Genomic DNA, 24,528 nt, shown 5'->3' with positions numbered 1-24,528 from the left:
CTGTTTTCATGTCTAAAATCAGCTGTTTTCATGTCTCAAATCAGCTGTTTTCATGTCTAAAATCAGCTGTTTTCATGTCTAAAATCAGCAGTTTACATGTCTAAAATCAGCTGTTTTCATGTCTCAAATCAGCTGTTTTCATGTCTAAAATCAGCTGTTTACATGTCTAAAATCAGCTGTTTACATGTCTCAAATCAGCTGTTTACATTTCTAAAATCAGCTGTTTACATGTCTAAAATCAGCTGTTTACATTTCTAAAATCAGCTGTTTACATGTCTAACATCAGCTGTTTACATGTCTAAAATCAGCTGTTTACATGTCTAAAATCAGCTGTTTACATGTCTCAAATCAGCTGTTTTCATGTCTTAAATCAGCTGTTTACATGTCTAAAATCAGTTGTTAAAATATCTAAAATCAGCTGTTTACATGTCTAAAGTCAGCTGTTTACATGTCTAACATCAGCTGTTTACATGTCTAAAATCAGTTGTTAAAATATCTAAAATCAGCAGTTTACATGTCTCAAATCAGCTGTTTACATCTCTCAAATCAGCTGTTTTCATGTCTAAAATCAGCTGTTTACATTTCTAAAATCAGCTGTTTTCATGTCTCAAATCAGCTGTTTACATGTCTAAAATCAGTTGTTAAAATATCTAAAATCAGCTGTTTACATGTCTCAAATCAGCTGTTTACATGTCTAAAAATCAGTTGTTAAAATATCTAAAATCAGCTGTTTACATGTCTCAAATCAGCTGTTTTCATGTCTTAAATCAGCTGTTTACATGTCTAACATCAGCAGTTTACATGTCTCAAATCAGCTGTTTTCATGTCTAAACTCAGCTGTTTACATGTCTAAAATCAGTTGTTAAAATATCTAAAATCAGCTGTTTACATTTCTAAAATCAGCTGTTTACATGTCTAAAATCAGTTGTTAAAATATCTAAAATCAGCTGTTTACATGTCTCAAATCAGCTGTTTTCATGTCTCAAATCAGCTGTTTTCATGTCTAAAATTAGCTGTTTTCATGTCTCAAATCAGCTGTTTTCATGTCTAAAATCAGCTGTTTTCATGTCTAAAATCAGCAGTTTACATGTCTAAAATCAGCCGTTTTCATGTCTAAAATCAGCTGTTTTCATGTCTAAAATTAGCTGTTTTCATGTCTCAAATCAGCTGTTTTCATGTCTAAAATCAGCAGTTTACATGTCAAACATCAGCTGTTTACATGTCTAAAATCAGCTGTTTACATGTCTAAAATCAGCTGTTTACATGTCTCAAATCAGCTGTTTACATGTCTTAAATCAGCTGTTTACATGTCTAAAATCAGTTGTTAAAATATCTAAAATCAGCTGTTTACATGTCTAAAATCAGTTGTTAAAATATCTAAAATCAGCTGTTTACATTTCTAAAATCAGCTGTTTACATGTCTAAAATCAGTTGTTAAAATATCTAAAATCAGCTATTTACATGTCTCAAATCAGCTGTTTTCATGTCTAAAACCAGCAGTTTACATGTCTAAAATCAGCCGTTTTCATGTCTCAAATCAGCTGTTTTCATGTCTAAAATCAGCTGTTTTCATGTCTCAAATCAGCTGTTTTCATGTCTAAAATTAGCTGTTTTCATGTCTCAAATCAGCTGTTTTCATGTCTAAAATCAGCAGTTTACATGTCTAACATCAGCTGTTTACATGTCTAAAATCAGCTGTTTACATGTCTAAAATCAGCTGTTTACATGTCTCAAATCAGCTGTTTTCATGTCTTAAATCAGCTGTTTACATGTCTAAAATCAGTTGTTAAAATATCTAAAATCAGCTGTTTACATGTCTAAAGTCAGCTGTTTACATGTCTCAAACCAGCTGTTTACATGTCTCAAATCAGCTGTTTACATGTCTAAAATCAGTTGTTAAAATATCTAAAATCAGCTGTTTACATGTCTAAAGTCAGCTGTTTACATCTCTCAAATCAGCTGTTTTCATGTCTAAAATCAGCTGTTTACATTTCTAAAATCAGCTGTTTTCATGTCTCAAATCAGCTGTTTACATGTCTAAAAATCAGTTGTTAAAATATCTAAAATCAGCTGTTTACATGTCTCAAATCAGCTGTTTTCATGTCTTAAATCAGCTGTTTACATGTCTAAACTCAGCTGTTTACATGTCTAAAATCAGCTGTTTAAATGTCTAAAATCAGCTGTTTACATGTCTAAAATCAGCTGTTTAAATGTCTAAAATCAGCCGTTTACATGTCTAAAATCAGCTGTTTACATTTCTAAAATCAGCTGTTTAAATGTCTAAAATCAGCTGTTTACATGTCTAAAATCAGCTGTTTAAATTTCTAAAATCAGCTGTTTATATTTCTAAAATCAGCTGTTTATATGTCTCAAATCAGCTGTTTACATTTCTAAAATCAGCTGTTTTCATGTCTAAAATCAGCTGTTTAAATGTCTAAAATCAGCTGTTTAAATGTCTAAAATCAGCTGTTTACATTTCTAAAATCAGCTGTTTACATGTCTCAAATCAGCTGTTTACATGTCTAAAATCAACTGTTTACATGTCTCAAATCAGCTGTTTACATGTCTAAAATCAGTTGTTAAAATATCTAAAATCAGCTGTTTACATGTCTAAAGTCAGCTGTTTACATGTCTAACATCAGCTGTTTACATGTCTAAAATCAGCTGTTTAAATGTCTAAAATCAGCTGTTTAAATTTCTAAAATCAGCTGTTTATATTTCTAAAATCAGCTGTTTACATGTCTAAAGTCAGCTGTTTACATGTCTAACATCAGCTGTTTACATGTCTAAAATCAGCTGTTTAAATGTCTAAAATCAGCTGTTTAAATTTCTAAAATCAGCTGTTTATATTTCTAAAATCAGCTGTTTATATGTCTCAAATCAGCTGTTTACATTTCTAAAATCAGCTGTTTTCATGTCTAAAATCAGCTGTTTACATGTCTAAAATCAGCTGTTTAAATATCTAAAATCAGCTGTTTAAATGTCTCAAATCAGCTGTTTACATGTCTCAAATCAGCTGTTTACATGTCTCAAATCAGCTGTTTACATGTCTCAAATCAGCTGTTTACATGTCTCAAATCAGCTGTTTACATGTCTCAAATCAGCTGTTTACATTTCTAAAATCAGCTGTTTACATGTCTAAAATCAGCTGTTTACATGTCTCAAATCAGCTGTTTACATGTCTAAAATCAGCTGTTTACATGTCTAAAATCAGCTGTTTACATTTCTAAAATCAGCTGTTTACATGTCTAAAATCAGTTGTTAAAATATCTAAAATCAGCTGTTTACATGTCTAAAGTCAGCTGTTTACATGTCTCAAACCAGCTGTTTACATGTCTCAAATCAGCTGTTTACATGTCTAAAATCAGTTGTTAAAATATCTAAAATCAGCTGTTTACATGTCTCAAATCAGCTGTTTTCATGTCTTAAATCAGCTGTTTACATGTCTAACATCAGCAGTTTACATGTCTCAAATCAGCTGTTTTCATGTCTAAACTCAGCTGTTTACATGTCTAAAATCAGTTGTTAAAATATCTAAAATCAGCTGTTTACATGTCTCAAATCAGCTGTTTTCATGTCTAAAATCAGCTGTTTACATTTCTAAAATCAGCTGTTTACATGTCTAAAATCAGTTGTTAAAATATCTAAAATCAGCTGTTTACATGTCTCAAATCAGCTGTTTTCATGTCTAAAATTAGCTGTTTTCATGTCTCAAATCAGCTGTTTTCATGTCTCAAATCAGCTGTTTTCATGTCTAAAATTAGCTGTTTTCATGTCTCAAATCAGCTGTTTTCATGTCTAAAATCAGCTGTTTTCATGTCTAAAATCAGCAGTTTACATGTCTAAAATCAGCTGTTTTCATGTCTTAAATCAGCTGTTTACATGTCTAAAATCAGTTGTTAAAATATCTAAAATCAGCTGTTTACATGTCTAAAATCAGTTGTTAAAATATCTAAAATCAGCTGTTTACATGTCTAAAATCAGTTGTTAAAATATCTAAAATCAGCTGTTTACATGTCTAACATCAGCAGTTTACATGTCTCAAATCAGCTGTTTTCATGTCTAAAACCAGCTTTTTACATGTCTAAAATCAGCAGTTTACATGTCTAAAATCAGCCGTTTTTCATGTCTCAAATCAGCTGTTTTCATGTCTCAAATCAGCTGTTTTCATGTCTAAAATCAGCAGTTTACATGTCTAACATCAGCTGTTTACATGTCTAAAATCAGCTGTTTACATGTCTAAAATCAGCTGTTTACATGTCTCAAATCAGCTGTTTTCATGTCTTAAATCAGCTGTTTACATGTCTAAAATCAGTTGTTAAAATATCTAAAATCAGCTGTTTACATGTCTAAAATCAGCTGTTTACATGTCTCAAATCAGCTGTTTTCATGTCTTAAATCAGCTGTTTACATGTCTAAAATCAGTTGTTAAAATATCTAAAATCAGCTGTTTACATTTCTAAAATCAGCTGTTTACATGTCTAAAATCAGCCGTTTTTCATGTCTAAAATTAGCTGTTTTCATGTCTAAAATCAGCCGTTTACATGTCTAAAATCAGCTGTTTACATTTCTAAAATCAGCTGTTTATATTTCTAAAATCAGCTGTTTATATGTCTCAAATCAGCTGTTTACATTTCTAAAATCAGCTGTTTTCATGTCTAAAATCAGCTGTTTAAATGTCTAAAATCAGCTGTTTAAATGTCTAAAATCAGCTGTTTACATTTCTAAAATCAGCTGTTTACATTTCTAAAATCAGCTGTTTACATGTCTCAAATCAGCTGTTTACATGTCTAAAGTCAGCTGTTTACATGTCTAACATCAGCTGTTTACATGTCTAAAATCAGTTGTTAAAATATCTAAAATCAGCAGTTTACATGTCTCAAATCAGCTGTTTACATCTCTCAAATCAGCTGTTTTCATGTCTAAAATCAGCTGTTTACATTTCTAAAATCAGCTGTTTTCATGTCTCAAATCAGCTGTTTACATGTCTAAAATCAGTTGTTAAAATATCTAAAATCAGCTGTTTACATGTCTCAAATCAGCTGTTTTCATGTCTTAAATCAGCTGTTTACATGTCTAACATCAGCAGTTTACATGTCTCAAATCAGCTGTTTTCATGTCTAAACTCAGCTGTTTACATGTCTAAAATCAGCTGTTTACATGTCTCAAATCAGCTGTTTAAATGTCTAAAATCAGCTGTTTACATGTCTAAAATCAGCTGTTTAAATGTCTAAAATCAGCTGTTTACATGTCTAAAATCAGCTGTTTAAATGTCTAAAATCAGCTGTTTACATGTCTAAAATCAGCTGTTTACATTTCTAAAATCAGCTGTTTAAATGTCTAAAATCAGCTGTTTACATGTCTAAAATCAGCTGTTTAAATGTCTAAAATCAGCTGTTTACATGTCTAAAATCAGCTGTTTACATTTCTAAAATCAGCTGTTTAAATGTCTAAAATCAGCTGTTTACATGTCTAAAATCAGCTGTTTAAATGTCTAAAATCAGCTGTTTACATTTCTAAAATCAGCTGTTTATATGTCTCAAATCAGCTGTTTACATTTCTAAAATCAGCTGTTTAAATGTCTAAAATCAGCTGTTTACATGTCTAAAATCAGCTGTTTAAATGTCTAAAATCAGCTGTTTAAATGTCTAAAATCAGCTGTTTACATTTCTAAAATCAGCTGTTTACATGTCTCAAATCAGCTGTTTACATTTCTAAAATCAGCTGTTTACATGTCTCAAATCAGCTGTTTACATGTCTCAAATCAGCTGTTTACATGTCTCAGCTGTTTACATGTCTAAAATCAGCTGTTTAAAGTCTCTAAATCAGCTGTTTACATGTCTAAAATCAGCTGTTTAAATGTCTAAAATCAGCTGTTTAAATGATGTCTAAAATCAGCTGTTTACATGTCTAAAATCAGCTGTTTAAATGTCTAAAATCAGCTGTTTACATTTCTAAAATCAGCTGTTTAAAGTCTCTAAAATCATGTCATCCTTTAAAGTGTTTAAAATGATGTAATCCTTTCAAATGATGTCTTCCGTTAAAGTCTCTAAAATGATGTCATCCTTTAAAGTCTCTAAAATGATGTCATCCTTTAAAGTCTCTAAAATGATGTCATCCTTTAAAGTCTCTAAAATGATGTCACCCTTTAAAGTCTTTAAAATGATGTCATCCTTTCAAATGATGTCTTCTGTTAAAGTCTCTAAAATGATGTCATCCTTTAAAGTCTCTAAAATGATGTCATCCTTTAAAGTCCTTAAAATGATGTCATCCTTTAAAGTCTCTAAAATGATGTCATCCTTTAAAGTCTCTAAAATGATGTCACCCATTAAAGTCTCTAAAATGATGTCATCCATTAAAGTCTCTAAAATGATGTCACCCTTTAAAGTCTCTAAAATGATGTCATCCTTTAAAGTCTTTAAAATAATGTCATCCGTTAAAGTCTCTAAAATGATGTCATCCTTTAAAGTCTTTAAAATGATGTCATCCATTAAAGTCTTTAAAATGATGTCATCCTTTAAAGTGTTTAAAATGATGTCATCCGTTAAAGTCTTTAAAATGATGTCATCCTTTAAAGTCTTTAAAATGATGTCATCCTTTAAAGTCTCTAAAATGATGTCATCCTTTAAAGTCTTTAAAATGATGTCATCCTTTAAAGTCTTTAAAATGATGTCATCCGTTAAAGGTTCTAAAATGATGTCATCCTTTAAATTCTCTAAAATGATGTCATCCGTTAAAGTCTCTAAAGTGATGTCATCCGTTAAAGTCTCTAAAATGATGTCACCCTTTAAAGTCTTTAAAATGATGTCATCCTTTAAAGTCTCTTAAAATGAAGTCATTCTTTAGAATCTTTAAAATGATGTCATCCTTTAAAATGATGTCATCCTTTAAAGTCTCTAAAATGATGTCATCCTTTAAAGTCTTTAAAATGATGTCATCCTTTAAAGTCTCTTAAAATGAAGTCATTCTTTAGAATCTTTAAAATGATGTCATCCTTTCAAATGATGTCATCCTTTAAAGTCTCTAAAATGATGTCATCCATTAAAGTCTCTAAAATGATGTCATCCTTTAAAATCTTTAAAAAGATGTCATCCTTTAAAATGATGTCATCCTTTAAAGTCTCTAAAATGATGTCATCCTTTAAAGTCTTTAAAATGATGTCATCTTTTAAAGTCTTTAAAATGATGTCATCCTTTCAAATGATGTCTTCTGTTAAAGTCTCTAAAATGATGTCATCCTTTAAAGTCTCTAAAATGATGTCATCCTTTAAAGTCTCTAAAATGATGTCATCCTTCAAAGTCTTTAAAATGATGTCATCCGTTAAAGTCTCTAAAATGATGTCATTCTTTAAAATCTTTTAAATGATGTCATCCTTTAAAGTCTCTAAAATGATGTCATCCTTTAAAGTCTCTAAAATGATGTCATCCTTTAAAGTCTCTAAAATGATGTCATCCTTTAAAGTCTTTAAAATGATGTCATCCTTTAAAGTCTTTAAAATGATGTCATCCGTTAAAGGTTCTAAAATGATGTCATCCTTTAAATTCTCTAAAATGATGTCATCCTTTAAAGTCTCTAAAATGATGTCATCCTTTAAAGTCTCTAAAATGATGTCACCCTTTAAAGTCTTTAAAATGATGTCATCCGTTAAAGTCTCTAAAATGAAGTCATTCTTTAAAGTCTCTAAAATGATGTCATCCTTTAAAGTCTTTAAAATGATGTCATCCTTTAAAGTCTTTAAAATGATGTCATCCTTTCAAATGATGTCTTTCGTTAAAGTCTCTAAAATGATGTCATCCTTTAAAGTCTTTAAAATGAGGTCATCCATTAAAGTCTCTAAAATGATGTCATCCTTTAAAGTCTCTAAAATGATGTCATCCTTTAAAATCTTTAAAATGATGTCATCCTTTAAAATGATGTCATCCTTTAAAGTCTCTAAAATGATGTCATCCTTTAAAGTCTTTAAAATGATGTCATCCTTTAAAGTCTTTAAAATGATGTCATCCTTTAAAGTCTCTAAAATGATGTCATCCTTTAAAGTCTCTAAAATGAGGTCATCCATTAAAGTCTCTAAAATGATGTCATCCTTTAAAGTCTCTAAAATGATGTCATCCTTTAAAATCTTTAAAATGATGTCATCCTTTAAAATGATGTCATCCTTTAAAGTCTCTAAAATGATGTCATCCTTTAAAGTCTTTAAAATGATGTCATCCTTTAAAGTCTTTAAAATGATGTCATCCTTTCAAATGATGTCTTCTGTTAAAGTCTCTAAAATGATGTCATCCTTTAAAGTCTCTAAAATGATGTCATCCTTTCAAATGATGTCTTTCGTTAAAGTCTCTAAAATGATGTCATCCTTTAAAGTCTTTAAAATGATGTCATCCTTTAAAGTCTCTAAAATGATGTCATCCTTTAAAGTCTCTAAAATGATGTCATCCTTTAAAGTCTCTAAAATGATGTCATCCTTTAAAGTCTCTAAAATGATGTCATCCTTTAAAGTCTTTAAAAGGATGTCATCCGTTAAAGTCTCTAAAATGAAGTCATTCTTTAAAATCTTTAAAATGATGTCATCCTTTAAAGTCTTTAAAATGATGTCATCCTTTAAAGTCTCTAAAATGATGTCATCCTTTAAAGTCTCTAAAATGATGTCATCCTTTAAAGTCTCTAAAATGATGTCATCCTTTAAAGTCTCTAAAATGATGTCATCCTTTAAAGTCTTTAAAATGATGTCATCCTTTAAAGTCTTTAAAATGATGTCATCCTTTAAAGTCTCTAAAATGATGTCATCCTTTAAAGTCTCTAAAATGATGTCATCCTTTAAAGTCTCTAAAATGATGTCATCCGTTAAAGTCTCTAAAATGATGTCATCCTTTAAAATCTTTAAAATGATGTCATCCATTAAAGTCTCTAAAATGAAGTCATCCTTTAAAGTCTCTAAAATGATGTCATCCTTTAAAATCTTTAAAATGATGTCATCCTTTAAAATGATGTCATCCTTTAAAGTCTCTAAAATGATGTCATCCTTTAAAGTCTCTAAAATGATGTCATCCTTTAAAGTCTCTAAAATGAGGTCATCCATTAAAGTCTCTAAAATGATGTCATCCTTTAAAGTCTCTAAAATGATGTCATCCTTTAAAATCTTTAAAATGATGTCATCCTTTAAAATGATGTCATCCTTTAAAGTCTCTAAAATGATGTCATCCTTTAAAGTCTTTAAAATGATGTCATCCTTTAAAGTCTTTAAAATGATGTCATCCTTTCAAATGATGTCTTCTGTTAAAGTCTCTAAAATGATGTCATCCTTTAAAGTCTCTAAAATGATGTCATCCTTTAAAGTCTCTAAAATGATGTCATCCTTTAAAGTCTCTAAAATGATGTCATCCTTTAAAGTCTCTAAAATGATGTCACCCTTTAAAGTCTTTAAAATGATGTCATCCGTTAAAGTCTCTAAAATGAAGTCATTCTTTAAAATCTTTAAAATGATGTCATCCTTTAAAGTCTTTAAAATGATGTCATCCTTTAAAGTCTTTAAAATGATGTCATCCTTTAAAGTCTCTAAAATGATGTCATCCTTTAAAGTCTTTAAAATGATGTCATCCTTTCAAATGATGTCTTCCGTTAAAGTCTCTAAAATGATGTCATCCTTTAAAGTCTTTAAAATGATGTCATCCTTTAAAGTCTCTAAAATGATGTCATCCTTTAAAGTCTCTAAAATGATGTCATCCTTTAAAGTCTCTAAAATGATGTCATCCTTTAAAGTCTTTAAAATGATGTCATCCTTTAAAGTCTTTAAAATGATGTCATCCGTTAAAGTCTCTAAAATGATGTCATCCTTTAAAGTCTTTAAAATGATGTCATCCTTTCAAATGATGTCTTCCGTTAAAGTCTCTAAAATGATGTCATCCTTTAAAGCCTTTAAAATGATGTCATCCATTAAAGTCTCTAAAATGATGTCATCCTTTAAAGTCTCTAAAATGATGTCATCCTTTAAAATCTTTAAAATGATGTCATCCTTTAAAATAATGTCATCCTTTAAAGTCTCTAAAATGATGTCATCCTTTAAAGTCTTTAAAATGATGTCATCCTTTTAAGTCTTTAAAATGATGTCATCCTTTCAAATAATGTCATCCTTTAAAGTCTCTAAAATGATGTCTTCTGTTAAAGTCTCTAAAATGATGTCATCCTTTAAAGTCTCTAAAATGATGTCATCCTTTAAAGTCTCTAAAATGATGTCATCCTTTAAAGTCTCTAAAATGATGTCATCCTTTAAAGTCTTTAAAATGATGTCATCCGTTAAAGTCTCTAAAATGATGTCACCCTTTAAAGTCTCTAAAATGATGTCATCCTTTAAAGTCTTTAAAATGATGTCATCCGTTAAAGTCTTTAAAATGATGTCATCCGTTAAAGTCTTTAAAATGATGTCATCCTTTAAAGTCTCTAAAATGATGTCATCCTTTAAAGTCTTTAAAATGATGTCATCCTTTAAAGTCTCTAAAATGATGTCATCCTTTAAAGTCTTTAAAATGATGTCATCCTTTAAAGTCTTTAAAATGATGTCATCCGTTAAAGGTTCTAAAATGATGTCATCCTTTAAATTCTCTAAAATGATGTCATCCGTTAAAGTCTCTAAAGTGATGTCATCCGTTAAAGTCTCTAAAATGATGTCATCCTTTAAAGTCTTTAAAATGATGTCATCCTTTAAAGTCTCTAAAATGATGTCATCCTTTAAAGTCTTTAAAATGATGTCATCCTTTAAAGTCTCTAAAATGATGTCATCCTTTAAAGTCTCTAAAATGATGTCATCCTTTAAAGTCTCTAAAATGATGTCATCCTTTAAAGTCTCTAAAATGATGTCATCCTTTAAAGTCTTTAAAATGATGTCATCCGTTAAAGTCTCTAAAATGAAGTCATTCTTTAAAATCTTTAAAATGATGTCATCCTTTAAAGTCTTTAAAATGATGTCATCCTTTAAAGTCTCTAAAATGATGTCATCCTTTAAAGTCTCTAAAATGATGTCATCCTTTAAAGTCTCTAAAATGATGTCATCCTTTAAAGTCTCTAAAATGATGTCATCCTTTAAAGTCTTTAAAATGATGTCATCCTTTAAAGTCTTTAAAATGATGTCATCCTTTAAAGTCTCTTAAAATGATGTCATTCTTTAAAATCTCTAAAATGATGTTTTGTCTTGTAGTTCTGATTAGCCTGTCATGAATGTGGACTGATGTCATCCTTTAAAGTCTCTAAAATGATGTCATCCTTTAAAGTCTCTAAAATGATGTCATTCTTTAAAATCTCTAAAATGATGTCAGGTTTAACCCTTTAAATTCCAGGGTGATGTATTTTCCAGATTGTATTTAAAACCCTCTGTAAAATGATGTCACTTCTTTAACATTCTTTCCAGCTTTAGAACATACACTGATATAAAGGATGTCAGACTGAACAGTCGTCCAATCACCTTCTGTTATTTTTGTATGGATGTAGGAAGTTTTCCAGAAGAATGTGAAATATGTCCATGGATTTATGAAACCGTCTCTCTGAGTTGTCAGGTTTACATCAGCGCTCCTTAGATCGAATAAAAAGGAACTTTAACTGTCAGTCAGGAGGACAGGTTTAACCCTTTCCCTAAATTCCAGGGTGATGTATTTTCCAGATTGTACAGTATTTCAACCCTCTGTATCAGCCCTCATGTCTAGTGCATCTCTACTTCTTACTTTAACATTCTTTTCCCTCAGCTTTAACAGAACATACACTGATATAAAGGATGTGGTCTTGTATCTCCTTTGAAAAAATATCCATTTATGTTACAATCAGGATATTTTCCCAGCCCTAGGGGAAGCCAAACGCTGTGTCGGCTCTCCCAGTATCTCTGAGTGGATCTCTGTGGGAACACAGACTCCATTCGTCCTAACTGAGCTGTGACAGAGAGGCTAAACTTCCCCGACAGACCGAGGGACAAACAGACCCCCAAACATCCAGACTCCAACACAGGAGATGTCCAGAGCTCAGAGCTGGATCCTACAGCCTGGTCAGAGCAGAAAAGCAGAGCAGATCTCAATCACAATCCAAGGTCACAAACGGAGCCTTACCTGGCTCTGCCGCCGTCTGTGTGTCCTCGCTCCGTCCTCTGCTCTCTCTCTCTCTCTCAGAACACCACCGTCTGTTTGACATGTCACACCCTCTCAGGTACATTTACCTGGGAAGCTTTTTTTCTCCCCTCCAGGAAGTGTAGGTCGGTTAGCGGATCAACACAAACACACTCTGCCCTGCAGGGATCCAATGACACTGTTTGTATTGTGTAGAAGAGAAAGTACAAAATCAGGTTCTCCCACTAAACAAACGCTGCAGGACTGAAGACGAGACCAGGATCACTCCACCAGAGGAACATTAATACTGGACCTGGATTAATCTGGATTAGAGATTAATCTATGTAGAATAATACTGAATTAGTACTATTTAATACTAGACCTGGATTAATCTGGATTAGAGATTAATCTATGTAGAATAATACTGAATTAGTACTCTTTAATACTAGACCTGGATTAATCTGGATTAGAGATTAATCTATGTAGAATAATACTGAATTAGTACTCTTTAATACTAGACCTGGATTAATCTGGATTAGAGATTAATCTATGGAGAATAATACTGAATTAGTACTCTTTAATACTAGACCTGGATTAATCTGGATTAGAGATTAATCTATGGAGAATAATACTGAATTAGTACTCTTTAATACTAGACCTGGATTAATCTGGATTAGAGATTAATCTATGTAGAATAATACTGAATTAGTACTCTTTAATACTAGACCTGGATTAATCTGGATTAGAGATTAATCTATGTAGAATAATACTGAATTAGTACTCTTTAATACTAGACCTGGATTAATCTGGATTAGAGATTAATCTATGTAGAATAATACTGAATTAGTACTCTTTAATACTAGACCTGGATTAATCTGGATTAGAGATTAATCTATGTAGAATAATACTGAATTAGTACTCTTTAATACTAGACCTGGATTAATCTGGATTAGAGATTAATCTATGTAGAATAATACTGAATTAGTACTCTTTAATACTAGACCTGGATTAATCTGGATTAGAGATTAATCTATGTAGAATAATACTGAATTAGTACTCTTTAATACTAGACCTGGATTAATCTGGATTAAAGATTAATCTATGGAGAATAATACTGAATTAGTACTATTTAATACTAGACCTGGATTAATCTGGATTAAAGATTAATCCTTGTAGAATAATACTAAATTAGTACTCTTTAATACTAGACCTCAATTTATCTAGATTAAAGTTTAATCTATGTAGAATAATACTGAAGTAGTACTATTTAATACTGGACATGGATTAATCTGGATTAAAGATTAATCTATGGAGAATAATACTGAAGTAGTACTATTTAATACTGGACATGGATTAATCTGGATTAAAGATTAATCTATGGAGAATAATACTGATTTGTTACTCTTTAATACTAGACCTGGATTAATCTGGATTAAAGATTAATCCATGGAAAATTATACTGAGCACTGTCAATGACTGTTTACCTGTCCAGGTATAACCCCGCCTCCAGCCCCTGTAACTCTTAATGAGAGAATCCTCCTAAAGGTTTCAACATTTAAATTATGTTGTTTTAGTTATCCATTTTATTTCTTATCATCATAACCTTTCTATCCAGTTTAAGTCACATGATCATTTTTATTTTTCATTATTTTAGACCAGTCTGAGAACTTAGAGACATCTTCATCTTCATCACTTCTCAGAGGTTCCTTCATGCTTTAATCCTGATGTTCTCTCTACCTCTCTCAACTTTAACAGTGAATAATACGCTCACTTCACCGGGCGTTCCCTAAGCTCCGCCCCTCGCTGTGTGTACTCGCTGAATAAACAGAGTCAGGCTGAATCAACAGAGCGCTCTGATGACTTTCAACTAATAATCAACTACCACTATTAAATGTTTCTGGAATGTTCCTTAAAAAAGGCAGAGCCAGTGATAAAAAAATCCTCCTCTCTGCAGACCCACTGATGGGTTATTGATCTGGTAAATGTAGTAGTGAGTAGATAATCACCACTCTACCTTTATTATTGATCTGGTAAATGTAGTAGTGAGTAGATAATCACCACTCTACCTTTATTATTGATCTGGTAAATGTAGTAGTGAGTAGATAATCACCACTCTACCTTTATTATTGATCTGGTAAATGTAGTAGTGAGTAGATAATCACCACTCTACCTTTTTTATGGCAGTGGTGGACTCAGGATGTGTGAGAGGCAGGGCTGAAAATGAAAAAGTCCCTTACTCTCACTGACATCTCCACATCAAACTAAGGTGACATGCATGAATCTGTGTCTCTCCTGAAAATAGATGGATATACCCTAAACTCTGTCATAACCATGTCTCATAACTTTTGAACATGTCGATGACCTTAACCGTCTTCTTTAACCACAGAGTCAAACAGCAGCTTTATTATCATACTCATGATGTTTTATTGAACTTTGACAGTTGTTTCTGCTGGGAAATGTTTTCTACTTGTCCTAAAAGCTTTAAAAGAGACGTGGGGTTGTATGGGAAGAGTTTCTTGGCCTGCAGCCTGGTCAGTAACGCTCTGAGCTCAGCCAGACAGAGGACTGCCCTCTCCAAGGCACCACAGCTTGCTGGTCCAGACCGAGCAGACAATGAGGATGAAGTTCCATCATGTTCATCAGCTTTATTCACCAAGTGTAATGATTGGTTTAGTGTTCGTCCGATTGGTCCTGGTTCTCCTCTTACTTCCTGCTTATCATCGTTGCCACTAAATCGACTTTTCCCGCCATCAGACGTCCTCGCTCCACGGTAAGAATCCTCCATGTCATCTGTTTCTGACTCTTCAGAACTCCCATACTGCACTAGGCGAAGCCCAGATTCAGTCGTCGGTTTGATCACATGACCACAGGAAGCAGGAGCGACCCCCTGCTGTGAGCTGATCCTCCTACACGCCGCAGTGAAGCCCGACCAATCAGCTGTCAGACACTTAAGGTAGCGTATGAGGAACTCCAGGAAGCAGGTTTCCGTGGAGATGAGGAAGTCGAGGAGGATGCTGTGGTCAAAGGAGACGCTCTGAAGCAGCAGCACGAAGATGCAGTGAGGGTTGTTACCGTGACAACACGCCACGTCCAGGTCAGCAGAGTCATCCAGATCAGAGCTCCGCCTACAGGCAGAGAGAGGTACTGTGAGTTACTGTTTATACAAACCAGAGGTTACTAAACACAGCATTATGTAACATTACTAAACACGGTGTAACATTACATTACTGAACGCAGCGTACATAACATTACTAAACGCAGCGTTATGTAACATTACTAAACACAGCGTAACGTTACATTACTGAACGCAGCATTACATAACATTACTAAACGCAGCGTTATGTAACATTACAAAACACAGCGTAACGTTACATTACTGAACGCAGCATTACATAACATTACTAAACGCAGCGTTATGTAACATTACTAAACAGCGTAACATTACATTACTGAACGCAGCATTACATAACATTACTAAACGCAGCGTTATGTAACATTACTAAACAGCGTAACGTTACATTACTGAACGCAGCGTACATTACATTACTAAACGCAGCGTTATGTAACATTACTAAACACAGCGTAACGTTACATTACTGAACGCAGCGTACATAACATTACTAAACACAGCATTATGTAACATTACTAAACACAGCGTAACATTACATTACTGAACGCAGCGTACATAACATTACTAAACACAGCATTATGTAAGATTACTAAACACAGCGTAACGTTACGTTACTGAACGCAGCGTTACATAACATTACTAAACGCAGCGTTATGTAACATTACTAAACACAGTGTAACATTACATTACTGAACGCAGCGTACATAACATTACTAAACGCAGCGTTATGTAACATTACTAAACACAGCGTAACGTGACATTACTGAACACAGCATAACGTTATATTACTGAATGCAGCGCTATGTAACATTACTGAATGCAGCATTACGTAACATTTTGAACACAGTGTTACATAACGTTTCAGTCTTGTTGAGGCGTGCTGTCACATATATAAACGTTACATAACTTAATGTGCCTTATTGAAATGAAATGCAACATAACATCAGGTCATGTTACATCGTATTTTAATCTCATGTTGGGTAACGTGTCGTCTTGTGGCGTGTCATAACGTTACTGACTGTATGTCATGTCATGTCATGTTGAATAGTAATGAAACCAAATGTAACTTAACAACGTAACGTGTCGTGCTGTATCATAACATCTCACAATGTAACATAACAAAACATAACAAACTGTAAGGTAAGGTAGCAATACGTGTCATAACGTTTCACTTGTAACATACTGTTATGTAACAGTATCCTGTGATCCCCGACCCTATAACTGAGTTTGTACCGGTGATGGAGGAATATCGAGAGTGAAGCCTTGGCGGCCTCCATCATGTCGTCGTCCTGATCTCCAAACAGCACGCTGATCCAGCAGCAGCGGTGAGTGAGCGTGCTCAGATGGACACTGTTCCTCTCCAGGAAGCTCCACAGTCTCTGCGGGTACCCATAATCCTCTGTGGTTCTGCTCTGTCCTGCTGCAAGGAGAGAAGAGAGGCTGGCAGTGTGAACAGACAGGAAGTTTTATTTTGAAAGGTTCTGTCCTTCCCTAGCACGTCTATGTTACCTGTGAGAAATAATCCAAGCCATGGATTCATCAGTCTGGTACTATTCCTAATCTGAATTCAGGATTTACTGTTAATCTCATACTGTCCTGTTCTCACCTGTCCCTCCCTCTGATTGGATGTGAATCTCTCCTGTTCACACCTGTCCCTCCCTCTGATTGGATGTGAATCTCTCCTGTTCACACCTGTCCCTCCCTCTGATTGGATGTGAATCTCTCCTGTTCACACCTGTCCTTCCCTCTGATTGGATGTGAATCTCTCCTGTTCTCACCTGTCCCTCCCTCTGATTGGATGTGAATCTCTCCTGTTCTCACCTGTCCCTCCCTCTGATTGGATGTGAATCTCTCCTGTTCTCACCTGTCCCTCCCTCTGATTGGACGTAAATCTCTGCAGACTTGAGGACCAGCAGGCTGACAGCTCTGAGCATCACGTCGTCGGATTTCTGCTCCCCATCAGCTCGCTCTGCTCTGATTCCTCCAAAGAACGAGGCAGATTCTACTTGAAGGCTCTCCAACCAATCAGCAGCCAGCGCCATCAGCACGCTGTGAGCCAGCAGGCTCGTATCGGCGCTGATGTGTTGGGGTTTCACGGCGCTGAGCAGGACGTCTCCCGTAGCCCAGTCCTCTCCAGCCTTCTGTAGCACCGCCCTCTTTAGCAGCAGCACCGCCCGCTTCTTCACAAAGTACTCTGACGAGCCGGCGGCGGCGTGTAGGAGAGCAGAGCACTGAGCGTGTGTTATTCTCTGACTCTGCAGACACGCAGCAGCGCCACACAGAGAACTCGACGCCGTCAGCACCTCCAGCAGCTCCAGCAGGAGGTAGAGCGACGCCCCCTGCTGTCTGCAGATGGAATCGTCCATCTGTCTGTCCTCCAGGAGGAACTTTGAACACAACAAACCCAGAGACGAGTCGAACGCTGCCAGGAGCTCCATGAAGATCTCTAAGGGTGGAAAATATATGAAAAATTACTATGTAAAAATAGTTTTAGTTACCTGAAACTAAAAAACCCAGAGGATTTATAAAAACAAAGAAGTCAGAATTTGGATTTTTCAGGTCAGAAATCAGAATTAAAAACAGTAGTGTGTCATAAAAGTGTTTATCAGTGGCCCCAATGGTCCTGGGAAAAAAAAGACAAAATTGACATAATTTTACACAAAACTAAAAAAATGGGCCAGACAAAATTATTGTCACCCTCAACTTAATATTTGGTTTCACAACCTTGGAAATAAATAACTGAAACCAATCTCTTCCTATAACCATCAACAAGCTTCTTACTCCTCTCAGCTGGAATTTTGGACCACTCTTCTTCTCCAAACTGCTCCAGGTCTCTCAGATTTGAAGGGTGCTTCTTCAACAGCAGTTCTGAGATCTCTCCATAGGTGTTCAATGGGATTTAGATCTGGACTCATTGTTGGCCACTTCAGAACTCTCCAGCTTTGTCTCCAACCATTTCTTGGTGCTTTCTGAGGTATGTTTGGGGTCACTGTCCTGCTGGAACACCCATGACCTCTGACCCAGACCCAGCTTTCTGACACTAGGCCCTACATTGTGGCCCAAAATCTTTTGATAGTCTCAGATTTCATGATTCCTGTCACACAGTCAAGGCACCCAGTGCCAGAGGCAGCAAAACAACCCCAAAACATCCTTGAAGCTCCTCCATGTTTGACTGTAGGTACTGTGTTCTTTTCTTTGTAGGCCTCATTCTGTTTTCTGTAAACAGTAGAATGACGTGCTTTTCCAAAAAGCTCTACCTTAGTCTCATCTGTCCACTAAATGTTCTCCCAGAAGGATTGAGGCTTACTCAGGTACATTTTTGCAAACTCCAGTCTGGCTTTTTTCTGTCTCTTTGTCAGCAGTGGGGTTCTCCTGGGTCTCCTGCCATAGCGCTTCATCTCATTCAGATGACCACGTATGGTCCCAGCTGACACTTTTGCACCCTGAGTCTGCAGGACAGCCTGAATCTGTGTGGAAGTTGACTGAGGATGTTTATCCACCATTCCAACTATCCTGCGTTGCATTCTTTTGTCAGTTTTTCTCTTCCGTCCACGTCCAGGGAGATTAGCCACAGCTCCATGGTTATAAACTTCTTGATTATATTACACACAGTGGACAAAGGAATTCAGGATCTCTGGAGATGGCCTTTAACCTTGAGGTTGTTCGTAGTTTTACACTATTTTGCTTCTTAAGTCCTCAGACAGTTCTGGTGTTCTGGTCAGGTGTGATTTCTAGATTGCAGCACCTGTTACTGCCACAGGTGAGTTTAAATGAGCATCACATGCTGGAAATAAAATGATTTACACACAGTTTTAAAAGGGGACAATCATTTTGTCCGGCCCATTTTTGAAGTTTTGTGTAAAATTATGTAAATTTTGTCTTTTTTCTTCTGATTTTTTGTGTTGTTCCAATGAACATAAAGGAAATAAACACATGTATATTTTCTGGAAAAATTCCAGGGGTGCCAATACTTTCATCCATGACTTATGAAAGCACTCCTTTTTACCTCCATCAGCAGATTTCAGAAGTCTTTTAAGGATGTCAGTCAGCGACCACAGACAGGCGTCCAGCTCTGAACCAGGAAGTGATGTCAGAAACGCCTGCTCACACGTCTGCCTCCACACAGGACTGACGGTACCCTGAAGAACCCCAGAACATGAATATTTCAGAGCAGAGAACCACAAACTGAAGAAGTGGAGCTTTGGCTGGACTATTAAAGACAGCATGGAGAAGAGCTGAACGTCTGAATCAGCCTCAGTAAAGAACAGAGTCAGCCAGGGAGATGTACTAACAAGGACAGACATTTTTAACTGCTTTTCCCCCTCATTATGTCGCATTCATCTGTGAAACCAAAACAGTGGTTTACTGTTTAGTTCTCCTTCATTCAGAACATGAAGCATCTCTAACTCTGTTAACCTGCAAATGTCTGGTGGGGCCACAGAATCCCAGAGACCAGGAGGATGGAGGAAAACCTGACTGATGGAAGACTCTGAGTCTTATAAAAACCCGCCTCCTGAATGTGTTTACATCCTTTAGACTGCAGTCAGCTGATGTCAGAGAATAACCGTGGTCCATCAGCAGCAAACATGAAAGAGGTACAGCAACAGAACTGTTCATCCACAGTTTCCATGGCAACGGTACGGACTGCACCTTTAAACACTGGCTAAGTTTAGCGAACTCACTGATGTTTGCAGGAAGTAGAACACGGACGCTGACACGCTCTTAGCAGACAGGTGTGACACCATCAGGTGATCGGACAGGAAGTTCTGTACCTGTGGACCAAAGGGAAGACTGTCGATCAATCAGTGATCAATATACACCATAAACAGGATCGATAATCAGGGTAAAAGGTCACACTGATCAGGTCTACAAAGGAGAGTTTGGGCAGCCCTAAAAGAAACTCCTAATTTTCAGGACGAAAGTCATAAATGATGAGAACCCAGAGTAGGGCTGGGCGATTATGGCAAAAATCAAAATCACGATTGATTTAACTTTTTACCTCAATTATGATTAATGAACGATTATTCCACCCCCAACCTCCAACTCTGTTTGTGCTGTAAATATTTTTATACATTTTAAAACGAACAACTGAAAGGAACAGGCACAGATTTACAGTTTATGGTTATTTATTTCAACTTTTTAATCAAAACACACATCAGCTGAAATGAAAATGTATTTCATAAAAACTCTAATTTTTCCAAGAAAGGGGGGAAAAATTGAAATAATTGCCACGGCAGGTTTATGTCGGTTAGAGGCTCTAAATGTCAGTTTCAACTGTTATATCGCCCAGCTCTAACCCAGAGAGACGACAGAACCCCGTTTAGAGAAACGTCTCCTCAGAGTCCACGATCACGACGCCATGATGGTCCTGAAAAACCTCAAGGGTTCCCTTCAGTTACGCTCCAGTAAAAGCTGATCAGAGCCGCTTTAAAAGATAAAAAAGAGACAAAAAAACATCAGCATTTCAACTTTTAGAAGTCCTAAATATGCCAGACAAAACTCAAAATTTTTAACTTTAAAAAGTTCATTTTAGGAGGAAAGAAAACTTAAAATTTTCAAGAGAAAAAAAGTATTCTCCAAGTTAAAATGTTGTAAATTTATGAGAAAAAAACTTGAAAATTTCCAGATTAAAGTCTTATTTAAAAAAATATATAAAATAAGAGTTTCAAAGTTGAATTTCTCTAAGAAAAATCTGCTGCTAAAGTGGACCACTCCTTGGATTCTGTTCTACTGGAGACTAAAGATTTTTTTAGATTTTGATTTCTGAATGTTGTTAATTTATGAGAAACAAAAGTCAACATTTTTGAGTTAAAAAAAAATTCCTTTAGTTTTTCAACAAAATATCAAAATATTGCAGTTTACATTGTGTAACTGAACAAGACAAAAAGGAAATTTTCAGGTTTCAAAAGCTGCAATTTTCTGAGAAAAACTGAAATTTTCAACCTAATGTGTTTTCAGGAAAAATAAACAGAAATAAAAATGTCTTGGATTTACAAAACAAAAAAATAGGGATGCACGATATTATGGGTCTGGTATCTGCAGATATCAACGTTTTTGCAGATATTTACATCCGATATTTTGCCTGTGTATTTCAGCATATATTGACTGTAAAGTTTGTCCATATATCCTGATAAACTAGTGGAGTTCTAGTCTGAACCAACAGGCCTGTGTCAGGTGAGGTCTTTTTCTTTATTTATCCTCATTCTTTAAACTTGAAAATGTTTTTTAAGGACTAAAATTGTTTTCTTAGTCATCCTTAAACCTAAAACTGTCCAAAAGGGCTGACATTTTTTGTCCGAAAAGGGTATTTAAATATCGGTATCGGCTAAAATGAATCTGTAAGTATTGGCATATCGGATATCGGCAAAAATCCACTATCATGCATCCCTAAAAAAAATATACAGCTCAAAACGCTGTAAGTCTAAAAGAAAAACTTTTTTGTTTTTAAATAGTCCTTAATTTGAAAATTAAACCTCAAAATTTTCAATTCAAAAATGCTGTAAATTTGTCAAAAAGGTAAACGTTCTCGAGTCACAATGTTTAAAATTTATGAGAACCAAAACTTACAAAGTTAAAAACTATGAAGGTGTGTTTGTGCTTCTCCAAATGTTCAAAAATAAAGAGGATCTGTTGACTGTTGAAAAATATTTATAAAAATCTGGATAATAATGATATAGATATACAAGAAATTACACTAAAAAATGTTTTTGTTTTAAATGTTTAAATTAACTCCAGTTTAAAAAGTTGAGCCTCATAGGGTTAGGGTTAAGTTTATTAAGGTGTAAATTAAGAAACCAAACTAAAAAGCAGAGGTTAGAACCACCAATATTTCCTTAATCAGTCACAGTAACAGTAGAAAATATAACAGAATATGTGGAACAGCAGGACTAGTGCAAAGAAAAACATTTTCCTCCACACAACCAGCCACTTCAATAATTCTAACGTTTGCTCTCTAGGAGCTGTGAAGCTTTAAAACTCTCAGCGTCTGTCTGGGTCTTTCTGAGATGAGGAGTCTGGCCTTTTCTTCTAAATTAATACATCCTCCTGAATTATTGTCAGAATGGCCCCAAAAGGACACCGTACAGGTGATCTTAATCCTTAATACTCACCAGCTCTCTGATAACGCCCAGCTCTCCTCTATATTTAATATTCATTCTTAGTTTGGCCCTAATAGGCCTCCATACAGATGATCTTAACCCTAAATGTTCACCAGCTCTCTGATGACATTAGTTTCTCCTGTGTTCAATATTTAATCATAGATTGGCCCTAACAGGCCGCCATACAGTCTCCAGCTCTCTGATGACATTAGTTTCTCCTGTGTTCAATATTTAATCATAGATTGGCCCTAACAGGCCGCCATACAGTCTCCAGCTCTCTGATGACGCCCAGCTCTCCTCTATATTTACTATCTATTCTCAGATTGGCCCTAACAGGACTCCGTACACTCACCAGCTCTCTGATGACGTCAGTCTCACTAAACAGCACCCTCGCCACCTCCTCGCAGTATGACGTCACAGCTGGACTGAAGCTCCGTGACGTCAGACCGCAGGCGATCCTCTCCACCAGGCTCGCGCTCATGCACATTTGCTCCACGGTGCTGCCATGACAACGCCCTCCGTCCTCACAGCGCGCGGGTCCACGCAGGGCGGACAGTATGACGTCAGCGAACTCCGCCGGGGTCCGTTCGGGGCACGAGCCCGTCAGAATGCACCTGTAGAGCCGTGAGAGGGAGACGCCGGGTCCACCTGGGTGCTCCATGCTGCTGCTGCTGCTGATCACGTGATCATTGTGTCACGTGATCTGACGGTCAGGTGACCCGCGCTGAAGCTTTTTCTTTTTTTTTCTTTTTACACACAAACACAAACAGACGGTTCATTGATAATTACTCATGTTTTTAACGGATTAACGTTCAAAGTTTAAACATTTTTGGGTTAAAGCAGAAAAAACACACTTAAAAAGAACAGAGGATTAAAGATTTTTACATAAAAACAGAAAAACATTTTTGTTACTTTAAGTTTTCCTTCTTTTTAATGCATATTTATACTGTTTTCACCTCCTTTCTGTTTAGTTTTTAGATGTTTATCTGTAACTGAGAACTTTAACAGTACTTTAACTTCTCATCAGTACTTTTACTTCTACTTCAGTACTTTTACTTCTCATCAGTACTTTTACTTCTACTTCAGTACTTTTACTTCTACTTCAGTACTTTTACTTCTACTTCAGTACTTTTACTTCTACTTCAGTACTTTTACTTCTACATCAGTACTTTAAATACTTCTACTTCAGTACTTTTACTTCTACTTCAGTACTTTTACTTCTACTTCAGTACTTTTACTTCTACTTCAGTACTTTTACTTCTCCTTCAGTACTTTTACTTCTCATCAGTACTTTTACTTCTACTTCAGTACTTTTACTTCTACTTCAGTACTTTTACTTCTACTTCAGTACTTTTACTTCTACATCAGTACTTTTACTTCTACTTCAGTACTTTTACTTCTACTTCAGTACTTTTACTTCTACATCAGTACTTTTACTTCTACTTCAGTACTTTTACTTCTCATCAGTACTTTTACTTCTACTTCAGTACTTTTACTTCTACTTCAGTACTTTTACTTCTACTTCAGTACTTTTACTTCTCATCAGTACTTTTACTTCTACATCAGTACTTTTACTTCTACTTCAGTACTTTTACTTCTACTTCAGTACTTTTACTTCTACTTCAGTACTTTTACTTCTCATCAGTACTTTAAATACTTCTACTTCAGTACTTTTACTTCTACTTCAGTACTTTTACTTCTACATCAGTACTTTAAATACTTCTACTTCAGTACTTTTACTTCTACTTCAGTACTTTTACTTCTACTTCAGTACTTTTACTTCTCCTTCAGTACTTTTACTTCTACATCAGTACTTTTACTTCTACTTCAGTACTTTTACTTCTCCTTCAGTACTTTTACTTCTCATCAGTACTTTTACTTCTACTTCAGTACTTTTACTTCTACTTCAGTACTTTTACTTCTACTTCAGTACTTTTACTTCTACATCAGTACTTTTACTTCTACTTCAGTACTTTTACTTCTACATCAGTACTTTTACTTCTACATCAGTACTTTTACTTCTCCTTCAGTACTTTTACTTCTACATCAGTACTTTTACTTCTCCTTCAGTACTTTTACTTCTCCTTCAGTACTTTTACTTCTCCTTCAGTACTTTTACTTCTACATCAGTACTTTTACTTCTACTTCAGTACTTTTACTTCTACTTCAGTACTTTTACTTCTACATCAGTACTTTTACTTCTACTTCAGTACTTTTACTT

General features: G+C 35.0%; 2 protein-coding genes across 3 annotated transcripts in view; both read right to left on the bottom strand.

Moving 5' to 3' along the window:
* The window catches only part of cers3a (ceramide synthase 3a), a 32,891-nt gene extending 20,740 nt beyond the window's left edge, over nt 1–12,151 (bottom strand). Inside the window, exon 1 of the mRNA XM_041788929.1 lies at nt 12,084–12,151. The gene's annotated coding sequence lies outside the window, so the exon portion shown is untranslated. The remainder of the gene's footprint in view (nt 1–12,083) is intronic.
* A 2,329-nt stretch (nt 12,152–14,480) lies between these two features.
* On the bottom strand, nt 14,481–22,985 carry lins1 (lines homolog 1). Of its 2 annotated transcripts, none has more exons than XM_041791301.1 (6): nt 22,660–22,985; nt 19,893–19,982; nt 19,217–19,349; nt 17,075–17,656; nt 16,444–16,630; nt 14,481–15,205 (listed from the first exon to the last, which is right to left on the bottom strand). In XM_041791301.1, exons 1-6 carry the CDS (start codon nt 22,966–22,968, stop codon nt 14,494–14,496), a joined length of 2,013 nt encoding a protein of 670 aa, XP_041647235.1. In that variant the 5' UTR covers nt 22,969–22,985; the 3' UTR covers nt 14,481–14,493. The 2 variants fall into 2 exon arrangements, with proteins under 2 accessions (XP_041647235.1, XP_041647320.1); XM_041791386.1 differs by having other exon boundaries at nt 16,444–16,627.
* Between the last annotated feature and the right edge of the window lie 1,543 nt (nt 22,986–24,528).

The sequence above is a fragment of the Cheilinus undulatus genome, linkage group 1 (genome assembly GCF_018320785.1).
Source record: "Cheilinus undulatus linkage group 1, ASM1832078v1, whole genome shotgun sequence".
NCBI lineage: Eukaryota > Metazoa > Chordata > Actinopteri > Labriformes > Labridae > Cheilinus > Cheilinus undulatus.
Note: the sequence above shows the minus strand (reverse complement) of the source record. Positions and strands in the feature narration are given on the sequence as shown.